Below are 12638 nucleotides of genomic sequence, written 5' to 3'. Positions count from 1 at the left end.
GAGGGAAGCTCACCTCCAATTATCCGTTCAGAGCACCGCACTACTCGCTGGAGAGCTTTGCAGTTGTAGGCGGTGCTGTTGCCGTACCAGGTGGTGATGCATCCAGTGAGGATGCTCTCAATGGCACAGTGATAGAAGGTCCTGAGGATGCGAGGGCTCATGCCGAATCTTTTCAGTCTCCTGAGAAAGAAGAGGCGCTGCTGCGCCTTCTTCACTGTTTTGTTTGTGTGTACTGACCACGTAAGATCCTCAGCCAGGTGTACGCCAAGGAACCGGAAGCTGCTCACTCTCTCCACAGCAGCGCCGTTGATGGTGATAGGGGTGTGTACTTCTCTGCACCTCCGGAAGTCCACTATCAACTCCTTTGTCTTTGCGACGTTGAGGGTGAGATGGTTGTCTTGACACCAGTGGGTCAGGGCGCTGACCTCCTCCCTGTAAGCCGTCTCATCACCGTTGGTGATAAGACCCACCACTGTAGTGTCGTCCGCAAACTTCACAATGATGTTGGAGTTGTTAGTGGCTGTGCAGTCGTAGGTGTAGAGTGAGTACAGGAGAGGGCTCAGTACACACCCCTGTGGAGCACCAGTGTTCAGTGTGATGGGGGATGAGGTGATGCTGCCCAGTCTGACCACTTGGCGTCTGTCAGACAGGAAGCTAAGGATCCAGCTGCAGAGGGAGCTGCTCAGTCCTAGATCCTGCAGTTTCCTGTCCAGCTTCGAGGGAACGATGGTATTGAATGCTGAGCTGTAATCTACAAACAGCATTCTCACATACGTGTCTCTCTTCTCCAGGTGTGACAGGGCAGTATGTAGTGTCAGGGCTATGGCATCATCAGTGGACCTGTTGTGGCGGTATGCGAACTGTAGAGGGTCCAGTGAGTCGGGTAGTGCAGAGCAGATGAAGTCCCTGGCCAGCTTCTCGAAGCATTTGCTTACGATGGGGGTCAGGGCTACAGGTCGCCAGTCGTTCAATGAGGAGATGGTGGAGGATTTGGGTACAGGGACGACGGTGGCCATTTTGAAGCAGGCTGGGACTACAGACAGAGAGAGGGAAAGGTTGAAGATGTGTGTGAACACTCCAGCCAGCTGAGCCGCGCATGACTTGAGGACGCGGCCGGGAATCCCGTCCGGACCAGTAGCTTTGCGTGCGTTCACCTTCCTGAAGCACTTCCGCACATCCTCCTCAGACACAGTGTGCGCACTGACGTCATCCGCGGTGCGCACACTGTCCGGTCTCATGGTGTTCGCTGTGTCGAATCTAGCGTAGAATACGTTTAGATCCTCACACAGAGAGGCCGTGGTCTGCAGTGTGCTGGTTTTCCCACCCAATAGTTATGAAGATTGGGGCATGTCCAAAAGGTATGAAGGAGCGAACCTGTTTCTGCTTTACATCTGTTACACAGAGGGTCAGCTCCTGGATAGAACTTGGCTAACGTTTCCTTGGAGATATGTAATCGGTGTAGGACCTTGAATTGAAGGAGCCCATGCCTGGCACATATCGAAGAAGAGTGTACCCTCTGGAGAAAAGATTGCCAGAGCTCATCTGTTATAGTCATCCCAAGGTCTCTCTCCCACTGTGCTTTAAGAATGGAGAAGAAGGAGATTGAAGATCTAATAATATAGCACAGATTTCTTTAATCGCCCCTCTCTTATGACCGTTTATATTAATAATTTTATCCAAAGAAGTTTCCTCAGGTAGTTCAGGAAGGAAATCCACTCTTTACAAAGTGGCGAATTTGTAGATAGCGGAAAAAATGTTGCCGAGGAACATTAAACTGCTTCAGGAGCTGCGTGAATGAGGCAAAAATCCCATCTACAAAAAGGTCTTTGATATTTCTAAGGCCATTACTTTCCCATATTTTAAAGGCAGAATCTGTCATGGCGCAGTGGCCCGTGGAAATGGGATGGACTCAAGTGCAGATTCAAACCCGGAGGCCAGAGGTGTGGTGTAACGAAAAGAGACTTTATTTACAATGCTCAGAGGCTAACAGAAATTGCAGACTAGAATTAAGGAACATAAACTAGATGTCTGAGGCGAGAGAAAATACTGTGACTATAACTAGATGGCAGGGATAACTGGGTGCAGGTACTGTGCAGGGGAAACTGTGGCTGGCCAGGGCACTGAAACAGAGGAGAGAGCAGTCAGGGGAATCCCACAGAGGGCTGCGAGTGAATCTGAGGATAATACACTGAGCTGTCTTACAAGCTTGCAGGTGGGGGTTGCGTGGAGGGGGGAGGCAGGAGAGGTCCAGGTGGGTGCTGCATGCAATGCAGGGAGGCAGGCAGGAGAGACTGGCAGTTCCAAAATGGGGAGAGATTACTGGCGGCTGCAAACTTGTATCCAGGAGAGCTTGGTAGGTGGGTTTCAGAGGCTGACGAGAAAACAGAGGAAATAAGGTTAATACACACGATGAGTCACCAAGGAACAGACGTGAGGCCGAGAACTGACTAAAGTTGGCAGATAATCTGGCGAAGACCAGTTGAGTGCGCCGGTCATAAATACTGCTGGTATGATTGCCATCAGGTGAGGAACAACAAAGACTCCACCCAGTGGGGAGGAGCCGATGCTGTGGAAAACCACCCAGACCACGACAGAATCCATCCTGGAGGGTGGGAACATAGGATTTGAGCAGATAGGTGCTTTAATTGACATTAAGTGTAACCCCAACCTTTTCCTACATTGCACCCAGATTCTGAGCGAGTCAGACAACAAAGGGTTACGTTTATACAGGGAGTGCAGAATTATTAGGCAAATGAGTATTTTGTCCACATCATCCTCTTCATGCATGTTGTCTTACTCCAAGCTGTATAGGCTCGAAAGCCTACTACCAATTAAGCATATTAGGTGATGTGTAATGAGAAGGGGTGTGGTCTAATGACATCAACACCCTATATCAGGTGTGCATAATTATTAGGCAACGTCCTTTCCTTTGGCAAAATGGGTCAAAAGAAGGACTTGACAGGCTCAGAAAAGTCAAAAATAGTGAGATATCTTGCAGAGGGATGCAGCAGTCTCAAAATTGCAAAGCTTCTGAAGCGTGATCATCGAACAATCAAGCGTTTCATTCAAAATAGTCAACAGGGTCGCAAGAAGCGTGTGGAAAACCCAAGGCGCCAAATAACTGCCCATGAAGTGAGAAAAGTCAAGCGTGCAGCTGCTAAGATGCCACTTGCCACCAGTTTGGCCATATTTCAGAGCTGCAACATCACTGGAGTGCCCAAAAGCACAAGGTGTGCAATACTCAGAGACATGGCCAAGGTAAGAAAGGCTGAAAGACGACCACCACTGAACAAGACACACAAGCTGAAACGTCAAGACTGGGCCAAGAAATATCTCAAGACTGGTTTTTCTAAGGTTTTATGGACTGATGAAATGAGAGTGAGTCTTGATGGGCCAGATGGATGGGCCCGTGGCTGGATTGGTAAAGGGCAGAGAGCTCCAGTCCGACTCAGACGCCAGCAAGGTGGAGGTGGAGTACTGGTTTGGACTGGTATCATCAAAGATGAGCTTGTGGGGCCTTTTTGGGTTGAGGATGGAGTCAAGCTCAACTCCCAGTCCTACTGCCAGTTTCTGGAAGACACCTTCTTCAAGCAGTGGTACAGGAAGAAGTCTGCATCCTTCAAGAAAAACATGATTTTCATGCAGGACAATGCTCCATCACACGCGTCCAAGTACTCCACAGCGTGGCTGGCAAGAAAGGGTATAAAAGAAGAAAAACTAATGACATGGCCACCTTGTTCACCTGATCTGAACCCCATTGAGAACCTGTGGTCCATCATCAAATGTGAGATTTACAAGGAGGGAAAACAGTACACCTCTCTGAACAGTGTCTGGGAGGCTGTGGTTGCTGCTGCACGCAATGTTGATGGTGAACAGATCAAAACACTGACAGAATCCATGGATGGCAGGCTTTTGAGTGTCCTTGCAAAGAAAGGTGGTGTTAAGGTTCAAAATATTGGGGATGGAGACAAGAGAAAAACCACAATAACAACACTGGTCCGGTCGGGTTGAGTCAAACGATGATTTAATGATCACACACGTGGGAGATGGACACTGATGCAGACAGCCTCAAATCTCAAAGTGGTGGAGCATTGCTCAAACTCTTATAGCCTCTGGTTCTCCCATCTTATCATAAAAGCCTAAACATTGACATTCTTTCTCTCACACGGCGCCTAAGCTACGACCTTGGCTCCCTGTTTATCTGCTCGTGCTGAGATGGGGCAGAAAACTCCAGCATGTTCTATTCTCTTCTAATCAGACAAATAAGGCGATGACTTTCTGCGAACAGTATTTCTTATAACTCAACAGTATAATGCATCATAAACAATATCATTCATTCACAATAAATCAGCAGTCTAATGCAATGCAAATCAGTTTAAATACTGCAATAATTATCACCTTCTTCTAATTCAGGAGAATAATGCCAACTTAAACTACATAATAATTCACAATCTTTATTTCGGGGTCTAACATGGCATAAAATAATATCATAATTTTACAGTGGCTATATTGGTCGCTGATTTGTTTTTGTTTTGTTTTTGAATGTCAGAAATGTATATTTGTGAATGTGGAGATGTTATATTGGTTTCACTGGTAAAAATAAATAATTGAAATGGGTATATATTTGTTTTTTGTTAAGTTGCCTAATAATTATGCACAGTAATAGTCACCTGCACACACAGATATCCCCCTAAAATAGCTCAAACTAAAAACAAACTAAAAACTACTTCCAAAAACATTCAGCTTTGATATTAATGAGTTTTTTGGGTTCATTGAGAACATGGTTGTTGTTCAGTAATAAAATTATTCCTCAAAAATACAACTTGCCTAATAATTCTGCACTCCCTGTAGGTGTATAGTTCTAATGGGAGAGCTGAACTCAACAAAGCCGATAGGCAAATTTTGCCACAATTGGATGACTCAATTTGGAGCCAAGCTGGAGTCTCTGTAGTAAAATTACTCATCCAGTACAGCATATTTCGAATATTTGCTGCCCAATAATAAGACTGAAAGTTTGGCAAGGCTAATCCACCCATTGGCCTAGTCCTCTGCATGAAATCTTTACGAATTCGTGGACTTTTGCCATTTCAAATAAATGCAGAGATATGCTTATTCAGTGTTATAAAATACTTATTGGGTAAGTAGCATGGGATACATTGAAACAAATAAAGGAACTTGGGAAGTATGTTCATTTTGATAGAATTGATGCGGCCAGTTAATGACAGTGGTAAATTGTTCCACCTCTGAAGATCTGTCTCAGTATTCTTAAGCAGCGGGACAAAGTTTCTTTCATAAAGACCTTTGTATGAATGGGTAACCTTAACCCCCAGATAGGTCACATACCCTGATTTAACGTTAAATTGAAAATCTGCAAATGAAATCTTCCTGGCTATAGAGTTGACACAGAGAAGTGCACTTTTATGCAGGTTCAACTTGTAACCTGAAATATTACCAAAACATTCAAAAATGGCAAGAGCACGGGGAAGAGAGCATAAAGGCTCTGACATATACAGCAGGAGGTCGTCAGCATATAAGGATATTTTGTGTTCCTGGTCACCTCTGAAGATGCCCTTAATGCAACTGTCAGCTCGCAGTTTAATCGCCAATGGTTCAATAGATAATGCAAAAAGAAGAGGGGATAAGGGACAACCTTGTCTCGTACCACGGAGAAGTGGGAAATAAGAAGAGAACAACGAATTTGTTCTAACACGTGCCAAAGGTGAGGAGTAAAGTAACTGAATCCATGAAATGAAATTAGGGCCAAATCCAAATTTATGTAGAGTATAAAACAGATAATCCCACTCCACCCGGTCAAATGCCTTCTCAGCATCGAGTAATAAGGCAATTTCAGGGGTTGTAGTTGACTTGGTGTGTAATATGTTTAAAAACCTGCGCAGGTTGAAAAAACCATGCATACCCTTCACGAAACCTCTCTGATCTGGAGAAATTAACAATGGTAGTTATTGCTCTAGCCTGAGAGCAAGTAGTTTCTGAGTGCTTTTTGATGCTGAGGGAAACTGGAATCACTGACACAATTTCTCTGTAGGAAAGATCTATATTTTTAAGTGTTATAATGGTCTGTCTCTCTTCCATTGTTAATTGCCTTTTTCTCGCCATTTTTATAGCTACACACTACTTTCTGCAGCACAATGCTGTTCAGCTGAGGCTCACTGATGGGTATGGTACCACAGTGTGTTCCAGCACTGCTTTTATGCAGACAGAGTGGGTTGTAAGTAATCCCAAAAAGTTGGAACACCTGTAGGAATTAGTAGCACCAGCTTTCAAGGCTTGATCAACCTCTATTGGTGCAGAACAGATTTAAACTGTTAACCCATTTTGTGTTGCTGGGGTTTTTTTTGTTTTGTTTTTTGGTATAATTATGAAATACACAATATTTTTCAGTTTTGAGTAACCTTACCTTTTTTTTAACCTCTGGCAGTTCACCACTTACTTTTGTATCATTTTAAGCTATTCATTGGACTTGCCTGTAAAATATTGCCTGTAAGCCACCAATTGTAAGTTGGTTTCCAGGCAAACTAACATGCATAATTCAACCTTTTTAAATTAGATGTTAGTATTGTGAAATAAAAAAGATATGATGCTTTTATAAATGGTAAATGGACTCTTTCTTACATAGCACTTTTCTACTCTACGTGAACACTCAGGACGGTAATGTTGCTGGAAATGGTGTTGCGGTTCTTTTTTGTTTTTTTTGTTTTGTTTTGGTTTGTTGTTTTTCCATAACTTGTGTATCTGCAAATATACACATTCTGTATTTTTCATATGAAAGAAACTATACTGTGGTGGGGCTTGCTAATTTCTTGTTTTGATTTATGTATGTTATGTTTTGTTTTACTTCATATGTTTCATATGTTGTTTGTTTAATTTAAGACAAAAAAAAATTAAATGAATGAGAGGCAAGGCAAGGCAAGGCAAATTTATTTGTATAACACAATTCAACAACAAGGTGATTCAAAGTGCTTTACAGAGACATTAGAAACAAAAACAAATAAAAAGCATGATTTAAAATTGATTAAAACCAACTAACTAACTAACTAAACACACACATTTCACACCTGTTCGCGCGATCTGAACTCTTATCGTAAGGGGAGCTACCAGTCCTTCTGTGGACGAGCTACTTTCTATTTTAAATTCCCTGAATTTAAAATCTCTAGACCCAGTCTAGACCCACTTGGGGAGCTACCCAGAGCTCTAATCCCACACCTGTTCGCGCGATCTGAACCCTTATCGTAAGGGGAGCTACCAGTCCTTCTGTGGACGAGCTACTTTCTATTTTAAATTCCCTGAATTTAAAATACTCTCTAGACCCAGTCTAGACCCAGCTGGGGAGCTACCCAGAGCTCTAAACCCACTTAACAAACAAACAAACAAACAAACAAACAAACAAACAAACAAACCAGTATATAAAATCAAAACAGATAAAATCAGAACAGTAGATAAAATCAGTAGTTAATGTAAGTTTTGAAATTTAAGCTTAACAAACAAACAAAACAGTATATAAAATCAAAACAGATAAAATCAGAAATAGATAAGATCAGTAGTTAAATGTAAGTTTTGAAATTTAAGCTTAAAAGTGTGGATTTGGTGCTTTATTCAAATGCAGCTGAGAATAGGTGAGTCTTCAACCTGGATTTAAATAAACTGAGTGTTTCAGCTGATCTGAGGCTTTCTGGGAGTTTGTTCCAGATATAAGGAGCATAAAAGCTGAATGCAGCTTCTCCGTGTCTGGTTCTGACTCTGGGAACTGATAAAAGACCGGATCCAGATGGCCTGAGGGATCTGGAAGGTTCATACTGGGTCAGGTTCATACTGAGAGGTAAAACTTGAGGGGGTAGGGACAAATAAGTAAATACTTCAGCCTACTCCTTTTCAAACAAATAATGGAATGATATTTTGTAATGATTGTGAAGGCACATGTTTGAAATGTTTGAAATAAAAATGAACTGAACTGAACTGAACACTCAAAGTGCTTTATACAACATGTCTCATTCACCCATTCGTACAAGCACTTTTCTCTCCACCTAAGAGCTAGCTAATATTCACACACATTTATTCTAAAGGGAGCATTCGCGAGCAACTCAGGGTTCATAGTCTTACCCGATGATATTTAGGCATGCAGAAATGTATGCCTAAATATCATCGAGCATCGAACCACCAACCTTCCAGTTAGCAGATCTTCGCTACCTCCTGAGCTACATCAGATGGAGAATAGTAGAGGCTGTTTTGCCTTTTTGGCAGTATGAAGACAACATAATATCTAAATAAGAACCTTTAGGAACCTAAAATGTATCTGTGTGCTGAGATTTGTTGCTCAGCTCCTGAGGTTTTGTGTATTATAGTCAAATATGACAAATTATGCACCAAGATAGATGTCTAATATGTTAAAAACAGCAACTCAATATAAAAAAACCACCTGACCTTCAAACTATTCATATAGTCTTGTTACAAAAAGGCAAGAGCTGCAAAACTCTACAGCCATTTTTATTTTCTGTCATCTTTCTCTGGGATGCAGATTGATTGTTTGAGCAAGATGAACAACTCAGATTACAGAACAGCTGGCAATAACTGTGGGGGCTTGGAGCCTCAGGCAGTCCCTCTATCATGCATCTTGCTCCCATCACAGTCTTCACATCTTCATTTGTGCAATGAGACCCTTGGCTTCTTCAGCATGAAAGCAAATTTTTACATGAGTGAACACACACGCCCCCCTCACAATGGCTCTGCTTTCTGTTCCCTCAGGATTAACTGGTGCTTGTTAAATAAGGTTGTGAGCAGTGCGGTGGGGGAGTTGTGATGAATTGAAAGATTTGGGGAACAACAGGGTTTACAAGTTGTGCTAACAAGTGCTGTTGTGCAAAGAAAGCTGCTTCTCATTACTGATTGAATTGAGTTGAGTGGAGCTGAAGAGTGGCACTGATGTTCTCTCACAATACATGACAACGTCCTGTTGTTATCCACCACCACCTCTGCAACTTCCACCTTCCCCGGGCTGTGAATAACACTGAATCGGATTTTAGTTAACTTTGCATGTCTTTGCTTTAAAAGAAAAAAGTTATTTAATTAATTTATGTAATTGTTTTAGTTTAAAAAAAATCTTTTTAAATGTGTTTAATTTGAACCCCTTATAAGTAACTACTGACATCTTTATTAATTTAAAAGTCTGTATTTGTAATGCTAAGTAGTTTTACTTATTTTATATTATATGAAATATTTATGTTTATATTATTCATGCTATATACTGAATTAAATTTTCTTTCCTTTTTTAAATTAAACATATTTTTTTCTACAAGAGAGCAGGTGGCACTATTGAACATCAGAGAATAAAAATATAATTTAGTTTCATTTCTCTTTTGTTTTCTTCCATCATTGTGTTCACTGGTGTCCTTTCCACAACTCTGCTGTAGAAAAACATTTTTCTGAGTAAAGTAAAGTAAATTTATTATTGTCACATTTATGCTTCTCAGGAGGTTAATGCTTGATGATTCAGTATCCGCAGTTCTGTCTTTGAGACTTTGTTGCTTTCTTGTCATGCTATTATTTTCAACTTTGGAGAGTCATGATGTGCCTTGAAGAGCTCAGCAGAGTTGTTGGTACTCAACATGCAGCAGTCATGGGCTAAACCACTGAAAGCTTTTATAAGAACAACTCATTAACAGACAACCTCCGTGCTTCTTCCCTCCGGTGCCCACAAGTGCCGTTTAGAGAGGGTTCTTTTCTCTTTCAGAGGCACAGAGAAAGCCCAGAAAGTCAAGGCTGCTTGCTCTGGGTCCTGATTGCATTTTTCCCTTTTTTTTTTTTTTTTAACAAACTGCTATTCAGACCAAGGCAAGAACAGAATGAAGGCTTTAAAAGCATTAATGAAGCATTCACCAAACATTTTTTGTCAACTCTCCTGCTGACAGCCAGATGAATTGTGAGGAGCAGGACAAGTCTGAGCGTTTGATTGGTTAACTTTGAGGTTATCGTAGAAAAATTGGCTGACTGATCAGTTTGTTGTTTGTTTGTGAAACAAGCCAGAGTAAAAAAAGAAGCCAAGGAGAGAAAAAGCACCCTGACTCTTTTCTGTGGTGTTGAATTTTGCTTTTATTTCGGTTCTTGATGTTTCAGGCATTTAGCTGGTGTAGAGTTCTTAGTTATAAAAATCTTTTGCTTTTTAACCTCCTAGGACCTGGTGTCCACATATGTGGACATCACATTTTGGGTTATTTAGAACAAAATACTCAATTTTGGTCTACAAGGGCCTGATATCCACTTACGAGGGCATTATACTGCTACTGTTCTATTATTTAAACAAATATCCTCATATGTGGCTCTTAATTTTCTTAAAAACAAAAATAAGGTAAAAAAAAAAATCTGGTAATTCTTTGTTTTTACATTCATCGGGCCCCAACCAGCCCAAATATCAAAGAGAAATTAAACATGCATGTCGTGGAAGAGTTCGGGTCTTAGGAGGTTAAGAGAGTCTTGATGAAGAATGAAGACTAAGAATTATGTATAGTATATACAGCCCACAGTTTACACAGTACTGCCACTTTCAATTCTAAGGTTTTGAATTAAGGTCTCAATATATATTATTATTTTATTATTAGTTTATATTGTTATTATTATCATTATTATTATTATTATTTGTAAACTACAACCTTGAAACACAACAACACATGAAATATTACACCATGGCATTATTTATTTCATGAAAGTATCATTAGAAAAACACTGAGCCAGTACGACTGTTTGGAAGTGTTGCCAGGAGAAAGCTTTTTTGCCTCTGCTCTGAGATCATTTATACCTGAGGTGACCTGGCACCCATCTCCATCTGGCATCCAGAAGTTGAGGCTGCAGGACAGTAGATGGATAGTTGTCTTTTTTAAATGGAAGACAACTTAGTCATGGTGATACTTATTGTGCTTACTTTATTTATTTTCAGCTTTATTTTTTTATCTTGAACATTTTACTGTCTTAATGTTGGTAAGATTTTGCAAAAGTATTCTTCCTGATCTCCTTTTTTTTTTTTTTTTTACCTGTGAAGCACTTTAGCACTTTAGTTTCATGCTGAGTTGAGTTAAGGAGACTTCTTTTAGTATTGTGCGGTTCACTTACTACTAGGGTTAGCAACCAAAAGTACCAATTTATATTTAAGAAAAGATGTTGATTTGCATTAAAATAAACCCTTTCACAATGCTAACCACATTGTAGAAGGGAAACAACAAGCTTAGCTTTCAAGCTTCAAGTTTAGTTTTATAATGTATAGTGTAGTAGTTTACATATTTGCTTAGCAAGTAATAGGTCCTTTAAGATTGTGTCAGGAAGGGCATTAGACATAAGACTCAAATGTCAAATCAAGCATGCAGAGCTACCCCCTGTGGCGAACTCTGAACGTAGCTTTTTACATGAAATCTAGACTCCACGATTCATTATCAGTTGGTCATGCTAAAAACGCCAGCTGCTTCCCACCGTCAAGCAGTAATTTGTCACCATTATGTAAACATGAGTCTGTCTCTTTTTTCCCCTCTCTCTCTCTCGTTCTCATCAGGCCTGATGGGATAGGCACAGTGACCATGGAGGAAAAAGTGCAGTTTGAGGCAATCAGAAGTCGTCTCATTGCTCTGCTGGAGAACCAGATCACACATTTTAGGTATGTAACACCTTCATATTGAAGACCAATAGAAGTATATTTGTTTCTGAAGACTTATTTTTTCAGCTAAAACTAGAAAGTGTCAAGACTTATGTGGTCATGAAATTTCTGTCATGGAAGTCATGGAATTTAAAATTGTAATCAAAACCTTCTGTGTGGATGAACTGTTCAACGTCATTTACATAGAAAATTCAGATTTCTGTCCTTCTGCCAAAAATCAGTGTTGATCTTTTATTTTAGACTTTGTCGACTTGTTTAAATATTAGTTTCATTATGGAAAGGGGAACCTGTGATATAGAGACAAGATTATGTTTCTCAGCTAGCTTAGGTGCCCATCGGTGTCTCCCAGAAGAGCTAGAGTCACTTAGTCAGACAGATTCTGTTTAAGTGAGTTCTTGATTTAGCTTGTCTAGCAGTATTCAGGGGGGGGTGTGGCCTGTGAAATTGAAGTCAGCTTTCCCAAAATAATGTGGTTCATCATTGTTAACTTACATTAAATCATTAATTAACTATGATTAATTAGCATTTTGTATTTATTCGGGTAATATTTGTCTAATGTTAAAATTAATTTGAAGATCTCAAATATGTAAGTTCGACAAATATACAACATAAAACAGAAAAGAAATCAGTAAGGGTGAAATACTTTTTCACAAGATTTTATATGACTCACCAGACATTGCATACATGATTCACATTTGAGAACAAATTAATTTTTCACATGTAACAATCACATTGAAACACTGATACTCCTTATTCATTAGTATATGAATGCAGGTTTGTCATTATTTTCCCTCATGGTTGTAGGTATGTCAGTGCAAGTCAAAAAGCTGACCCAGCGGCTTTTTGACTTGCACTGATATAAATTCGAAACAGTACCAATAAGAAACTGTAAATGATATACGCTGCACAGTCTCGTTGGAGGGAAGAGTCACGGATCCTGATAATGAACTTGAGACACAGAAGGAAAACAGGCAATCTAGTTGTT

At 40.4% G+C, this 12638-nt stretch overlaps 1 protein-coding gene across 4 annotated transcripts in view; it reads left to right on the top strand.

The window, feature by feature from the left end:
• cadps2 (Ca++-dependent secretion activator 2) overlaps positions 1-12638 on the top strand; it is a 191916-nt gene that overhangs the window by 103018 nt on the left and 76260 nt on the right. For all 4 annotated transcript variants that reach the window (XM_076886194.1, XM_004556192.3, XM_076886195.1 and 1 more), the window contains exon 14: positions 11552-11653. In XM_076886194.1, coding sequence (XP_076742309.1) covers positions 11552-11653 — 102 coding nt within the window. The remainder of the gene's footprint in view (positions 1-11551; positions 11654-12638) is intronic.

This window comes from Maylandia zebra, linkage group LG7 (genome assembly GCF_041146795.1).
Source record: "Maylandia zebra isolate NMK-2024a linkage group LG7, Mzebra_GT3a, whole genome shotgun sequence".
NCBI classification, from domain to species: domain Eukaryota; kingdom Metazoa; phylum Chordata; class Actinopteri; order Cichliformes; family Cichlidae; genus Maylandia; species Maylandia zebra.
This window is presented reverse-complemented; position numbering and strand designations above follow the sequence as displayed.